The following is a 15,223-nucleotide window of genomic DNA, read 5'->3' as shown; positions in this document are numbered from 1 at the left end:
AGTGAGACCTGTCTCAAACAAACAAGCAAACAAAAAACAAACCAAACAAACAAACAAAAAAACCAACAACCCATAAGCTGGGCGGTGATGGCACACACAGTTGATCCCAGCACTCAGGAGGCAGAGGCAGGTGGATCTCTATGAGTTCAAGACCAGCCTGGTCTACAAGAGCTAGGTTTCAGGACAGGTTCCAAAGCGACACAGAGAAACCCTGTCTTTAAAAAAACCAAATCCCTGGGCTGGAGAGATAGCTCAGCGGTTAAGAGCACTGGCTGCTCTTCCAGAGGACCCGGGTTCAAATCCCAGCACCCACATGGCGGCTCACAATCATATAATGAGATCTGATGCCCTTGTCTGGCCTGCAGGCATGCATGCAGACAGAAAGAACACTGTATACATAATAAATAAATACATCTTAAAAAAAACCAAAACCCCAACAAACAAACAAAAAAAAACCCAAAAACTGTATTTCTGAGGCTCCAGGTTCAATCCCTAGATCCCCCAAACAACCAGACATAAAATTGGAGCTGGTGAGATGGCTCAACATGTGGAAGTGCTTGCCAAAAAGATCCGACAACCTTAGTTTGACCCCTGGAACCCACATGGTGTGAGAAGAGAACCAATTCCCACAAGTTACCTCTGAGCTTCACACATAAGCTCCCCACAAATAAAGAGACTAACAAAGGGGCTGGAGAGATGGCTCAGCGGTTAAGAGCACTGCTTGCTCTTCCACAGGTCCTGAGTTCAAATTCCAGCAACCACATGGTGGCTCACAACCATCTATAATGAAATCTGGTTCCCTCTTCTGGCATGCATACATGCAAGCAGAATACTGTGTATATAATAAATAAATAATTAAAAAAAGAGACTAACAAAGAAATCTCCAGCCACACATAAGGTTATACATGCCTATACACCAGCACTCTACTCTGGAGGCGGAGGCAGGATGATTGACAGTTTGAGACCACATAGCAAGTACTATGCCAGTCAGGGCAACATATTGTTAACCCTGCCTTAAAAAACAAAAACAAACCAAAAAACAATCAAGCAACAACAACAAAAGCCCAAAGGAGTACTTTGGGTAAAGACAATAATGGAAATGCCCCTGTAAGAACATTTCTGGAGTCAGCACTATACTTGCAAATCCTCAGGGTGCACAAACATCTGAAAGGCTTTCCCTGGAGAAGAGAGTACAGTGTACACTGCTCTCAGAGCTGCCCATGAAGTTGTTTATCCGGATTCTCATTTATATATTATTTTGAGCTTTAATATATACCAGTCGCTAAACTCAGAATTTCATATATTTTCTAAAATGTCATTCAACCAACATTTATTAATTTAATCTTTGTTTTGTTTGCTTTGAGGAAAAGTCTCACTATGTAGCCCAGGCTGGCCTCAAACTCTTAATAAATTTTTTCCTCTTTAATTATTTATTGTCATGTACACCATGTGTGTGCCTGGTATCACTGGAAGCCAGAAGAGGCCATCAGATCCCCTGGAGCTTGAACTGCAAGTAGTTGTGAGTGGCTGGATGGGTGCTGGGATTGAACCTGGGTTCCCTGCAAGAGCAGCCAGTGTTCATAAGCACTGGACCATCTCTCCAGCCCCCTCTTAAAAATGTATTATGTGTATGGGTGTTTTTGCCTGCATGTATGTTTGTGCACTACATGCTTACATGATGCCCTCAGAGGCTAGAAACTGGGACCTTTTTAGTTAGGGTTTCTATTGCTGTGATAAACACCATGACTAAAAGTAACTTGAGGAGGAAAGGGTTTATTTCATCTTGCAACTCTCAGGTCACACTCCATCACCGAGGGAAGTCAGGGCAGGAACTCAAGGCAGGAACCTGGAGGCAGGAACTAAAGCAGAAGCCATGGAGGAAACTGGCTTACTAAGCCTGCTTTGTTTCTCTTCTTCCTCTTCCTCTTCCTCCTCTTCTTCTCGAAACAGGGTTTCTCTGTATTGTTTTGGACATGCTTGGTAGATCAGGCTGGTCTCGAACTCACAGAGATCCACTTGCCTTTGCCTCCTGAGTACTGGCTTTAAAGGCGTGAGCCACCAACGCCCGGCTCTAAGCCTGCTTTCTTATACAAACCAGGACCACCTGTCCAGGAATGGCACTACCCACAGGAGACTGGACCCTTCCACATCAGTCAAGAAATTATCTCATACGCTTACCTACAGGCCAATATGATAGGGGATATTTTCTCAACTGAGGTTTCCTTTACTCAGATGCTCCTAGCTGTGTCAAGCTGATCTAAAGACTAGCCAGCATAGATCCCCTGGAACTGAAGTTACAGATGGCTCTGAGTTGCCATGAGAGTGATGGAAATTGAACCTGGGTCCTCTGGAAGAGCAGCACATGCTTCTAACTGCTGAGCCATCTCTCCAGCCCCTGGCCTCAAACTCTTGATGATCTTGTCTCAGTCTCTCAAGTGTTTGGATTTTAAGTTCATGCCATCACATCACATCCTACTTGTCTTTTTAATTTAATCTTACTGTGTGTATGTGATGTATGAATGTGTGCACCTCTGTGTGCTGGTGCATATGGAGGCCAGAGGATGATGTATGGGTGGATGTCTTCCTCAATTGCTTTTTCATCTTATTTTTGAGACAGGCTCTCTCACTGAATCTGGAGCTTACTTTTTCAGCTAGGCTGCCTGGCGAGTGAGGCCCTGGGATCCACTTGTCTCCATCCCACATCTAAGCAACACCTGAGGTTATAGATGGGTTCGGTCATGTCTGGCTCATCTCAGTTGTCATCTTGACTGGATTTGTAATCAACTAAAATTCAAGCTGCTGACATTCCTGAGAGGCACTTTCTTTTTTCTAATTTATTTATTTTTATGTGCACTGACATTTTTGTCTGCATGTAGAGTTTGAGCAAGGGTGCTAGATCACACAGTTGTGAGCTGCCATGTGGGTACTGGGAATTGAACCCAGGTTCTCTGGAAGAGCAGTTGGTGCTCTTAATCATTGAGCCATCTCTCCAGCCCCAGAGAGGGATTTTCTTATTTATTTAATTTTATGAGTATGAATGCTTCACCTACATGTATGTATATGCACCATATCCATGCCCAGAGGTCAGAAGATAGTGATGGATCCCATGGGACTGGAGTAACTGATGGTTGTGAACTCCCATGTGAGTTCTGGGAATTGACCCAAGTCCTTTGCAAGAGTATTAAGTGCTCTTAACCACTGAGCCAATCTCCCCAGCTGCTCCCCCCCCCCATGAGTGAGTTTCTCCTCCCCACCCCCCTTTTTTCTGAGACAGGGTTTCTCTGTGAATCAGTCCTAGAACTCACTCTGTAGACTAGGCTGGTCTCGAATTCAGAGATCCACTTGCCTCTGCCTCTCAAGTGCTGGAACTAAAGGCGTGCTCCACCACTGCCTAGCATGAGTGAGTTTCTTGATCAGGTCATTTAAAGTGAAAAGACCCACACTAAATGTGGATAGTACCTTCTAGTGGTGGCCCAGATAAAAGGACATGGAGACATTTCCATGCCATTTTTTGCCTGTTTGCCTTCATTCTTGCTGGCAAGTTCATCTGTCCTGATGTTGAGGCATTCCTTTGCTGATATTATAAGCAACTTCCAACTTCCAACACAGACTGAAGACCAGAAGTTCTCCAGAAATTCTGAAGGCCTTTCAATTGGGTCAGCTGAGACATCTAGCTTTGTGTACAGAGCACCTACTAGGTTCTCAGCCACTCCAGAGTCAGACCATATTAAGTCAATCTAGTAAACCCCATCTTAATACATACATTCTGCCAAGTATCGTGGTGCACACCTTTAATCCCAGCACTAGGAAGGCAGAGGCAGATGAATCTCTGAGTTCAAGGTCTATACAGTGAATTCCAGGACAGCCAAGGCTACACAGAGAAACTCTGTCTCAAAACAAAACAAAAAAACAAAATAAAACAAAAATCATTTATTCATTCTATCAGCTCTATTACTTTAGAGAATTCTAATGTGTGTGGGTACCAGCATTTTCAACTCAAGGTCTTCATGTTTAGGCAGCATGTTTCCTTCTGCTAGAATTAGTGAGGCTGAGGCAGGAGAATAAAACCTGAGGTCAGCCTGAGCTACATGGACAGACGCTGTCTTAAAAAACAAAAACCCATAAAATTCAGTATAGCTACTTTTTCACCTATTCTTGAATGTGGTCTTCCTGAACTTCAGTTCGAGAGCCTAGAAAGAACTCTCTATTTCTTTAGGCCTCGAGGTTTTGGTCTTAGGGAGGCTATGAACTTGGATCTGTGGCTTGTCAGATCACAGACATTCAACATCTGGCAAATGTCTTGACAGAGATCTTTTGTATTTGCTGCAGTGTCCTTTCTGGCTGTAGGATTTTGCTCCTCCACTATAAGACTGAAGGTTTTATCCTGCCTTTTTAGTTGACTTTCTGTTTCTGAGAACTGGGGAAAACTGGTTTTGTATTTGGGCTATGAATTTGTCCATTTGTCAATCTACCAGACCAGACCCAAATGACTGCTAAGAGTTCTGTCAACTTCCATTTCTTCCAGGATGGCTGGGTTCATCTTCGTTCCTTAGTGTACAATTTATCCTCAGGAAAGAAAATAGCTAATGATCACTAAGAAGTCTTTCCCTTCAGAAATTTTAGTTCATCTACACCTTGATACCATCTTATGTCTGTAAAATGTGTTTGTTACAGTAGAATTTTTTTTTTAGTTGCCTTGGGAGCATTGCCTGCTGTGACCTATTTGCCAAATGTGAAGAAATTTGCCAATATACACTGCAAAAACAAGATTTGAGAGGAGATTTAATGTGGAACGTAAGGGAGAAGGAAAGAAATCAGCCAGTTTCTGGGTCGTAACTGGTATAGTTCAATAAGAGATTCTATAAGATGCTCTGATGTGGGGCAGGGGGCATCATGAGGTAGTTTTTTCCTTCTTATTTATGAAAGCACGGTCTCATATAGTCGATAACTGTCTCACACTTGACTTTGTAAATGACCTTCAGCTTGTGATCCTCCTTCATGTTGGCATTATAGGCTTGTGCTATCAGGCCTAGCTTACAAATTTGGTTTTTCAATACAGAATAGCTCTGTGATGGTTAGCTTTAATCGCCAAAGTGACAGAACCAAGAATCATCCAGGAAGAGCCTCCATGAAGGAACTGTCTACTCTGGGGTGGGCTAAGGGCGTGTTGATAGAGGGATTTTCCTGCTTGTAAACTGAGGTGGGAAGACCCAGCGCACTGTGAGCAGTACCATTCCTTGAGCAGGAGGTCTCCAGCATATAAGAGAGGAGAAAGCTTGCTAAGAGCAAGCAAGCCAGATGCTTATTCTTTCTCTGTTCTTGACTGTGAATGTGATGCTCTTAGTCCCTGCCTTGACTTCCCAGAAATCATGGACCATATCCCAAACTGCAAGGCAAATAAACCTTTTCCTCTTCCAAGTTGCTTTATGCTAGGATATTTTATCACAGCAACAGAAATGAAACTAGAACAGGCCCTAAAGTTTCCAGATTAGGAACTGAACCTGCTGTAATTCATTAGGATAGGAAACCACTAAAGGGAAACTGATTTTGATGGCAAAATCATGTGTTTGTTTCTGGACATGCTCAATTCTTAAGTATCTTTAAGATTTTTCAAGAAGTTATCTAGATTTACAGATTTGAGTCTCAAATAAGAGGCCAGGGATTAGGATACATTTTAAGGACATTTCAGAGAAATGATGTCACTGGTCTGCATTCAATTACCTCAATTGAGAATACAAAGAGAAAAGGGAAGGGAGCCCAAGCTAGACTTGAGGAATTCCTGTATTAAACAGACAAATCCCCCTCTTTAATTTACATTCCTGCCAATGCATCAAATATTCAGATGATTCTTGTTGCTTATTACATTTTCTGTTAGTAAACCAGACTGCTTTATCTAGGTGAAATTCTGCCTATTATCCATACTTTCATCAGTTCCTCACCATTTTTAAAATTCTGTAAAGGGAATCCACAGATCCTGTAGGACACTTTAGACATTTTTTCAGTTTTTTTCAAGTTGTAGGTCATGATTCAGTGGGTCATGAAATGAATTTAGTGGTTCTGATTAGCATTTCAAAATGAGGTAAACAGAAGGTGAACAGTCACAGTACAGAACATGCAGTGAGCATCCACACATTCTTGCTTGGTGACTTAACCAGTTTGAAGGCTCTAAATAGCACGGAGCTCTCCCAGGTTTGTATCTCTATCCCAGGCCTCTCTCTTGAACTCCAAACATGTTTAGACACTGCTATTGTGCATCCACTGGACACATGCAACTCAAATATGACGTGTAATCTTTGTTCCCATATGTGGTTACCAGATTTGGCAATGTCATCCTCTACCTTCTCCCTGGGGTCATTTTTACTTCTCACATTCTATTATACAACACATCTCATCTCAATAATTGCTATTAAATCTACCTCAGAATCCAAAGGCTTCCTACCCTAACTAGTCACCCCGGCCCACGTCCTTCTTCTCATTGGGTTACAGTACTGGTCTTACAGTGTCTCTGCTTCTACTCTGGCTCCGTCTGCGGTCTGTCCTAACACAGAAGACAGCGAGTCTTTAAAACAGGGCTCAGGGCCAGTGAGATTGTTCAGACCAAAAGGCACTTCCTGCCATGTCTGATGACCTGAATTCAATCCCTAGAACCCACATGGTAGAAAGAGAAAACCAACTTGCAAAGTTGTCCTCTGACCTCCACATGTAAACTGTGGCATGTGCATGCATATGACACACACACACACACACACACACACACACACACACACACACACACACACACACAAGTAAAAGAAATTTAAAGGGAAAAATCAGGACTCAGCAACTTTTCATGTAGAAGGCTACATTATTTAGGCTTTGTAAACCGAGAAGAAAATTTTAATAAATTATAGTTACTCATATAACAAGATTTCTAAAATCTTTTGACAAAATTAAAAATATAATAGTAGAATATAATTTTTATAAGTCTACTAATGATAACAATGGATTTTCTTTTTGAAATTTTTATTTATTTCTATTATTAGTGTTGTGTGTATTCATATTCAACAGCATGTGTGTGGAGTTGGATCTCTCCTACCTTTATGTGGGTCCCAAGGACTGAACTCAGGTCACCAAGCTTGCCTATTAGGTGGTCAAGCTTGTTTTCTACAGAGGCAAGCATTTTCTTGCTGAGCCATCTCACTGGCATTTTTTATTAAAAACGAAAACAAAACCCCTGTTATTTTGCTTAATTAAGGTTCAAGACCAATGCTCCTTACCCTAAAATGAACTGCAAATGTTTATCTGGTAAAATGATTCTTAGCTGTGGTCCTAAGAGAAAACACACAGTTGGATGAACCTTATCTGGCAGGCTTAGTTTGCTCTATCTCTGCTTGAAAACACAGTCAAGCCTCTGCCAACTAGTTTTCTATTGCTGTTCAACAAACTCCACAAACTGAGCAGCTCAAAACAATCGCCATTTATTATCTGAACAGTCCTGCAGGTCAGAAGCCTGCGCCCCAGCTTCTCTGCGCAGGTTCTCACAATGTGAGAATCCTCTTTGAGGGTCTGGGAAAGAGTCTTCTCCCAGGCTCCCTGGGTTGCTGGCAGAAGTCAGTTTCTGTGATTGTCTGAGGTCATTACTTCCTATGGCATGTGCCACCTGTGTTTCCCCAGTACCCACTGTGTCTATTACTATTTTCCGTCTACTCTCTCAGCTCATTCTGCTGTGAGCCAGACTAGCTTTCATGCTATTGCTTGAATCTGCTGGGTGCACATACACTCATTTCCTTTCCTGGTGATTGTTGTCATTTGATGTTTTTGTCCCAATTTTTATTATACTTGCTACTGAACGATCACTATTTTTTTTTTTGGTTTTACGAGACAGGGTTTCTCTGTATTGTTTTGGAGGCTGTGGGTCCAGCCCGGCCTCGAACTCACAGAGATCCGCCTGCCTCTGCCTCCCGAGTGCTGGGATTAAAGGTGTGCGCCGCCACTGCCTGGCCTCACTATTTTTTTTTTTTTTGACACAGGGTCTCACTATATGGCCCTTGCTGGCCTGGAACTTGCTACATAGCTCTGCCTCTGCCTCCAGAGTTCAGGGACTAATACTATTGATTGCCGAGGTTAACCTGAAAGGGGAAAAAATTCTCACAGGGGCCCAACATTAGACGAAGAACTAGAAGCAACTAAGGAATGTTGAGAGTAGGAGAAATAACAGTCTCCTCCAGGGAAACCAAGCCCTAGTTGGTTATCCAGGACCAAGTGGTCAGTCACAAAATTATACACATACAAACAGACAGATTGTATTTATATATTTAGAAACACACACACGTACACTACAACTTAAAAAAAAATGAGGCCATGACTTTGAGAGAGAGCAAGAACAAAGTGGGAAGGGATACATGGGAAGGTTGGAGGGAGGAAAAGATGTAATTATATTTTAATTTCAGAAAATTAAAAATAATATTCATTGAATAACTGAAATGGAAATTCCACTGTTTTCTACCTATGCATATGTTTACTAGCTTGTGATGTAAAATGCTTATCTTACTGATGAATACACTCCATAGAATTTGAAAATTACCGCGGCTAGACCATATGATTTCTAGGGTTCTTTCCCAACTATAGCATTTAATGAATTTCTTTGGGCAGCTACACAATCTGCACCATATAGTCTTTGCGTGACAGGAAGGTTTATGGCCTCGGGACTACAGCAAGACACTAAATTACTGAAATATAACACATACCAAAATAGGAGAATAGTCATCCCTACACATTCTGTAATCACAGACTAGGAAGAAATGTGACAACAGACAAGAGCTGCTTACTGCCCCAAAATGCAGAACCATAAAGCTACTCTTCTACAATCAGAAGAAGATGTAATTTCAGAACAAATGACAAGAGACAACGTTTTCCAGATCAAAATTTCCCTAAGGCTTCCATTCACTTACTGAAGAAGGGAAGAGGAATGACGAAGGATGCCAGTCAAAGTCTCTGCTGTAGAAATTGCATCCTTCACAGACTTTGGGAGTGAAGTCCACTTGTTAAGAAGGTAGGATTTCCACTCATCCACAGGCAGATCCATGCTACCTGAGCTCTGCAAAGTTAGAAAATAAGTATTCAGCTTTCTATAAATGCACAATTCTAGAAAAGTCGAGATTTCATCCTAGCAAGTGAGAAGCAACAAATCAACTCTTCAGGTCTTTTCTATATTTTTTGATATGCTGAAGGAGATATAATCGGTGGTACCAAGTCACTGGACATCCTGTCACTCAGAAATATTCTTTGGAAGACTGTTCGAGAAACTATGGTAGATAGTGGCCATATAAATACGTTATTTGATTCATATTCCAGTCCTTCTAGACCTGTTTACCTTAGTTGTCCAAGGTCTTAACACCGCAACTACGAAGTTAAAATTTTATTTTCTAAGATGGTTCAGTTTTCTGTTTCAATTTCCAGATCTTTCTTTCAGTTCATAGGCTCAGGTTTTTGTTGTTGGTGTTTTGTTTTTTGTTTTTTTTCTTTTTGAGATCGGGTCTTCCTATTTATCCTTGGCAGGCTTCAAACTCACAGAAATCTGTCTGCTTCTACCGCCAGAGAACTACCACTCCAGGCCCCAAATTTTTATTTTTGAGGGTCTCATGTAGTCTAGGCTGACCTCGAATTCACAGTGTTGCTAGGGATGACCTTGAACTTTTGTTATCTTCACATCCCAAGGGCTGGAATTACATACCACACTACAGGCTCCCAGTCCTTTTATATAGGGAATTCCTGCTTTTAGGAACACCACTAAACTAGCATGTTTGTCTAGTTTTCTTAGGTAGTAGAAGAAATGTGAGCTTGTAGGCGGGGACCGGGATGCCTCGTGGGGAGGGTATTGACCACTGAGACCCCGGGAGGCTTCCCCCGTGGCCATGCAATGTCCTCCCCGATGCTCTCCCGTTCTACAGCGGCTCCCTCCCCTGTCTGCTTTTCCACCTGACAAATTCCCACGCAATTTGACTCAGTTTAAACGAAAGCCCCCCTCCCGTACCCAGGGACTTCACAACACATGGGACCTATTTCGGGTCTCCCCTGAGGCTGGGCACATGGTGCCTCAACTCCCAGGTCGGACTACGCTCTTCTGAGGGCGGGGACTGAGTCTGATTTACCTTGTTTATCCCAGTGTCAAGCTCTGGGTCTGGCACGGGCGCCGGGCACGCACTGCGTAGATGAAGGACTCAGGTCACTGCTTTGACTATATTTAGCAGCAGAGTTACCAGGGAACAGCTCCGACTAGTCCCTGGGCTGCCATTCTACCCAACCGCCAAATGGGCGGGCAAACTTCCGACAGCTGACAAGAGACCAACTCAGCCGCACCGCGCAGACACCGGCGTACCGTGGTCCAGCGCCCCGCCCTCAGTTCCCGCCATCCCGCCATTAGGCCTCGAACACTACCTCCCGGGTCACGTGCTCCCCCCGCCGCGCGGTAGCCAATGCGGTGGCTGCCGGCGCCTAGGCCCGCCCCTCGTACCGCGCGCACGTTGGGGGCGGGAACTGCACGCGCAGCTGTTCTGGCCAATCGGTGAGCAGCCCGCGGGACCCCGGCAGTGAAGCTCGGGCAGTGTTGGAGCGCGAGCGCGGGAGTTAGCGGTGCAGCCATGGTGGGACATCTGAGCGAGGGGGCCATTGCGGTAAGGAGACAACTCGGAACGGGGCGGATGTCTCTGGCAGCACGGGTCTGGAGCGGTGAAAAGCAGACAGGGGAGGGAGCCGCTGTAGAACGGGAGAGCATCGGGGAGGACATTGCATGGCCACGGGGGAAGCCTCCCGGGGTCTCAGTGGTCAATACCCTCCCCACGAGGCATCCCGGTCCCCGCCTACAAGCTCACATTTCTTCTACTACCTAAGAAAACTAGACAAACATGCTTCTACTTGCCTTCTGCGGCCTCTCTTTCCTCCCTTTCGCTTCGCCTCCAAACTTTTCTAGAGTTGCTAGTTTTCTTTACCTCCTTTACTTCTATTCAACTTTTCTCTGGTCACGAGAGAAAACGTTGAAGTCACCAGTGGCCTCCCAAGTAGCCAAGTCGGAAGACGTTTTTCGGTTTTCAGTTGACCTTATTGTTTGGGCTTGTTGGCCATTGCTTGTTTCTGCTATCACTACTGTCTTGCTAGGGTTCTGTGACTTACGTTGGCTGCTCTTTCCTTGTCTTATTTGCAAGCCCGTGTGTAAATGTTTGTTGACTCAAGGCCCTCTGTAGACTAGCATGTAGGGCCTCATCTGCATGTCCAATTTAAGATGATCTTCTATCCTCAAAGTCATCTTAAATTAAACATATATCAGCAAATCCATTATGTCCTTAAGTCTGAATTTTAAAAAGAATTACATGTGTATGTATATATGTATATGTTTGATGTGGTGTGGATGGCGAATGTGCAGTGGAAGTTTTTGTTAGATCTCCCACTTCCCTGGGGATTGAACTCAAGTATCAAGGCTTGCACAACAGGTACTTTTACCCACAGAGCCATCTTGCTGGCCCTCAGTCTGAATTTGTGGATCCCTCTGTCTCAGTGAATTACACCACTCATTGTTCTTTAATTTATACTAGTTAGAAAGTAAGGAATCCGTTTCCCTACTTATGCCTGACTGGAGTCTGTTTTAACTCCTCACAGATCTCTGAGTCATCTGCTTTCCATCCACACTGGAACAATCATTTGTTGTCTGAACTAGTCAGTCCCACTGAACACACTCTCTCCACAGTCCTTGCTTACTGTATCCTTGACAGGCCTTGTCTGTCTTTCTTTTTTAAAATAAGTCCTTTCCCTAGAGACTACTGATCGTTGTTTCTATTTCTTTAGCTAACAGATTCCAGTTCAGCTCAGTTGTTACTCAGATGGTTGGCAAAGTAACTAGACTGAATCCATTTATTTTTGAGACGTTTAATTTCTTTTTGTTTCCTTATTGTAGTATGTGTGACTTTCGGCAACATTCTGAACTCTTTCTCTGTAAAATGAGGGTACTTAGTACCCATTGCACAGGGCTATTTGGAGGATTGGGTTTCTGAATTTAGTGTTTAGCCCCTGCTAACATTGCATCATCACATGTAAATGCACATTTATTTGACTAATACTAGTTAACTTCGTGTTTCCTACACTAGGTTGTGGAGACTGAGGCCTGCAGCCGCTTCCCATATTCCTTCTTTCAAGTTTTAGGTTCCTAACAAATGTTTGCTAGTTGTTTGGATGAATGGAACAGTGGAGAGAAAGGAACAAAGGTGGAAGGGAGAAAAGAACCAGCTTAGAAGAAAATAAAAGGGAAAAACTGTTGTCAGAATCAAAGGTCTATTTGACTACATTAGGGTTGTATTAATGTTGAAGCTTGGGATGTGATTTTTGAATTGTCCTGATTAATGTTATGGCTGCCACCTTGTACTCTTAAGACAAATTACAAATGATTTTTTTACTTTTATAAAGAATGTTTGTAGGGTTATTTAAATAATTGGTAAGTTTTTCTTAAATAGAAACATTTAGAAAACTGTTTCCAACATTGGGTGAAATATTACTTAGACTTTGTTCATAAAGTTGTGGGATTTTTATTTATTTATTTAGGTTTTTTAAGTAAAAATGTTTTTGTTTGTTTTCGAAGACAATCTTCGCTATCCTGGAACTTGCTTTGTAGACCAGGCTGACCTTAAACTCATAGCAATCACCTGCCTCTGCTGGGAGTGCTGGGATTAAAGATGTGCCACCATGCCAGGCTCCATAGTGTTTTGATACCTGTTGATGGTGATGGATTATGGAGACCCTTGGTTACCTGATTATTAGCTAACAAAAGTGTTCTAGCACAAAAACTTCAGGCCCCGATGGCTAAGCAAATAACTGAAAATAGAGGTATTGGGGGCAGAAGTTATAAAATGAGGTTATGCTTGGAACTAATGTGGTAAGTAGGGTAAGTACGAGACTATTTACTTACTGTCCCCAGGGGTGGAAATCAAACCTTGGATTTTAGATGTGTATGCTAGGCAAGCACTCTAGTGCTAAACCATACCGCTGGCCAGTTCATGGCATATATATTTACATAATTCAGTTATAGAGAGAGAAAAAGGCAAGGAATACTTTTATGATTTCCAATGTCAGTTCTTTTTTTTTTTTTTTAAATTAATGTCACTTTTTACAGTCAAAGGTGTTAAAATGTAAAGAGGTAGCTAGGCAGTAGTGGTGCATGCCTTTAGTTCCAGTACTCTGGAGGCAGAGGCAGGTAGATCTCTGTGAGTTCGAGGCCAACCTGGTCTGCAGATCGAGTTCCAGGACACCTAGGGCTGTTGCATAGAGAAATCTTGTGTCGAAAAAACAAAACAAACAAACTACAAAAAGCAAAGAGGTATAAAGTGCCAGTTCCCTTGACTGTTATAATTTGTTGCTTTGTGATTTATTTTTTTACTAATAAGTTTATTTGGAAATTTTAATGTACTTTTTTAAAAGATTTACTTATATACTGTATGTATGGATGTTATATCTACATATACATCTGCATACCAAAGGGCATCGAATTGCTTTGTTATAGACAGTTGTGAGTCACCATTTGAGTGTTAGGAAGTGAACTCAGAATCTCTGGAAAAGCAGCCAGTGCTCTTAACCCCTGAGCCATCTTTTCAGCCCCAATTTAAAGTACTTTCAAGTGTGTTTATTATGCTATATCCCAGAAAATATTTTTTCCTTTGAGTGTTTATGATACTACATTTTAAATTAAGAACAGTAAAGTGGGGGAGGGCACGGGAGGAGGGGAGGGAAAGGGAGAGGGACCTGGAACTGACTTGTGAAGCAACCTTGTTTCTTATCTAAATTTAAACTGGAAAATAAAAAAACAAAAAACAAAAATAAATAAATAAATAAAAATAAACATAAAAAAAGAACAGTAAAGTAATAACCTGCACATGGTTTTGAAGTTAAACAGAATAGCAGGGTGCTTAATGAAATCATTGACCTTTGCTTCACCTTGCTCAGTGGCTTTTTGTTTGATTGTTTGTTTTTTGGGGGACAGGGTTTCTCTGTGTAGCCCTGGCTGTCCTGGAACTCACTCTGTAGACCAGGCTGGCCTTACCTCAGAGACCCACCTGCCTTTGCCTCCAGAGTACTGGGATTAATGGCGTGTGTCACCACTGCCTGGCTGATCCAGTGTATTTAAAACAGAGCCTTGCCATATAGTCTTTGCCCTCTACCTCACTGTGTAGCCTAGGCTGGCTTCTACCTATGGTAGTCCTCCTACCTCAGCCTCTTGAATGCTGGGATTACAAGTGTGAGCTATCACACCCAGGCCAGAAATAACTTTTCAAAGAAAAGGTTGTCCATGGGGGTCTGCAACATGACTCGGTGGGTAAAGTACCAAGTCTCATGACCAGAGTTTGATCCCTAGCATCTGTATGGTAGAAGGAGGGGACCGTCTCATGCAAGTTGTCCTCTGATCTACATGCACATGATGAGTAAAGATTAAAAAACAACAGTCATTCAACTGGGTTCTGTGGAACATTTCTGTAAACCAACTAAGGCAGAGTTTGAAAGTTCAAGGCTAACTTAGGCTGCATAGGAAGATCCTGTCTCAATAAGAAGGGAGGAAAAGAAAAGGTCCAGAGATGTAGCTGAGTTGATAGAGTGCTTTCTGCTTTGCATAAAGCCCTGGGCTTAGTTCCCAACATTGCACAACATTTCTAATGTGGTGGTTGGTCTGGGTCAGTAATCACAGCGCTTGAGAGATAGAGGTAGAAGGATTAGGACTTATCGACATAGTGAGTTCAGGGCCAACCTGGTCCATATGATACCCTCCCAGAAAAGTGCAGAAAGGGGGGGAATCTGTGCTTTCAGTTTTTTTTTTTTTTTTTTTTTTTTTTGAGAAACAGTCTCATTATGCCACACAGATTGGCTTTGAACTCCTGGCCTCAGTCATTTCCTGTTTCTACCCTGCCAAATAGCTGGGACTACAGACCTGTACTATACTAAGCCCAACTTTATTTTTATTTTTTGGCTATTGTAAATGAAGATGCTTTGAACATTTATTCGCAGATCTTTATACATATAAATATTTAAATATATCATGTATAAATTATTCATAATATATGCATAAATTATGTAATATGCATTAAATTTCTTGTATATGTAAAGTAATCCAGATATTTACAGATAAATATCTGAGAGTGCAGTTGCTAGGTCATATGGTAACTGAATGCTTAATTTGATAGAAATCTCCAACTTTTCCAAAGTGTTTTTGAAA

The 15,223-nt window shown here is 42.3% G+C and overlaps 2 protein-coding genes across 4 annotated transcripts in view; one reads left to right on the top strand and one right to left on the bottom strand.

The window, feature by feature from the left end:
* The window catches only part of Smyd4 (SET and MYND domain containing 4), a 49,057-nt gene extending 38,661 nt beyond the window's left edge, over positions 1–10,396 (bottom strand). Inside the window, exons 1-2 of one of the 2 annotated variants that reach the window (XM_040749145.1) lie at positions 10,131–10,396; positions 8,931–9,076 (exon numbers count right to left, since the gene is read on the bottom strand). In XM_040749145.1, the coding sequence (XP_040605079.1) occupies positions 8,931–9,064 (134 nt within the window). In that variant the 5' untranslated portion in view covers positions 9,065–9,076; positions 10,131–10,396. Of the gene's footprint in view, positions 1–8,930; positions 9,077–10,130 lie in introns of those variants that run through there. The other variant, XM_040749146.1, reaches the window with a different exon arrangement.
* Positions 10,397–10,500: 104 nt separating this feature from the next.
* The window catches only part of Rpa1 (replication protein A1), a 52,707-nt gene continuing 47,984 nt past the window's right edge, over positions 10,501–15,223 (top strand). For both annotated transcript variants that reach the window (XM_013111808.3, XM_005067398.4), the window contains exon 1: positions 10,501–10,652. In XM_013111808.3, the coding sequence (XP_012967262.1) occupies positions 10,620–10,652 (33 nt within the window). In that variant the 5' untranslated portion in view covers positions 10,501–10,619. The remainder of the gene's footprint in view (positions 10,653–15,223) is intronic.

The sequence above is a fragment of the Mesocricetus auratus genome, unplaced genomic scaffold (assembly GCF_017639785.1).
Source record: "Mesocricetus auratus isolate SY011 unplaced genomic scaffold, BCM_Maur_2.0 Super-Scaffold_100007, whole genome shotgun sequence".
NCBI classification, from domain to species: Eukaryota; Metazoa; Chordata; class Mammalia; order Rodentia; family Cricetidae; genus Mesocricetus; species Mesocricetus auratus.
The sequence above is the reverse complement of the archived record's forward strand: the minus strand, read 5'-3'. Positions and strand labels throughout refer to the sequence as shown.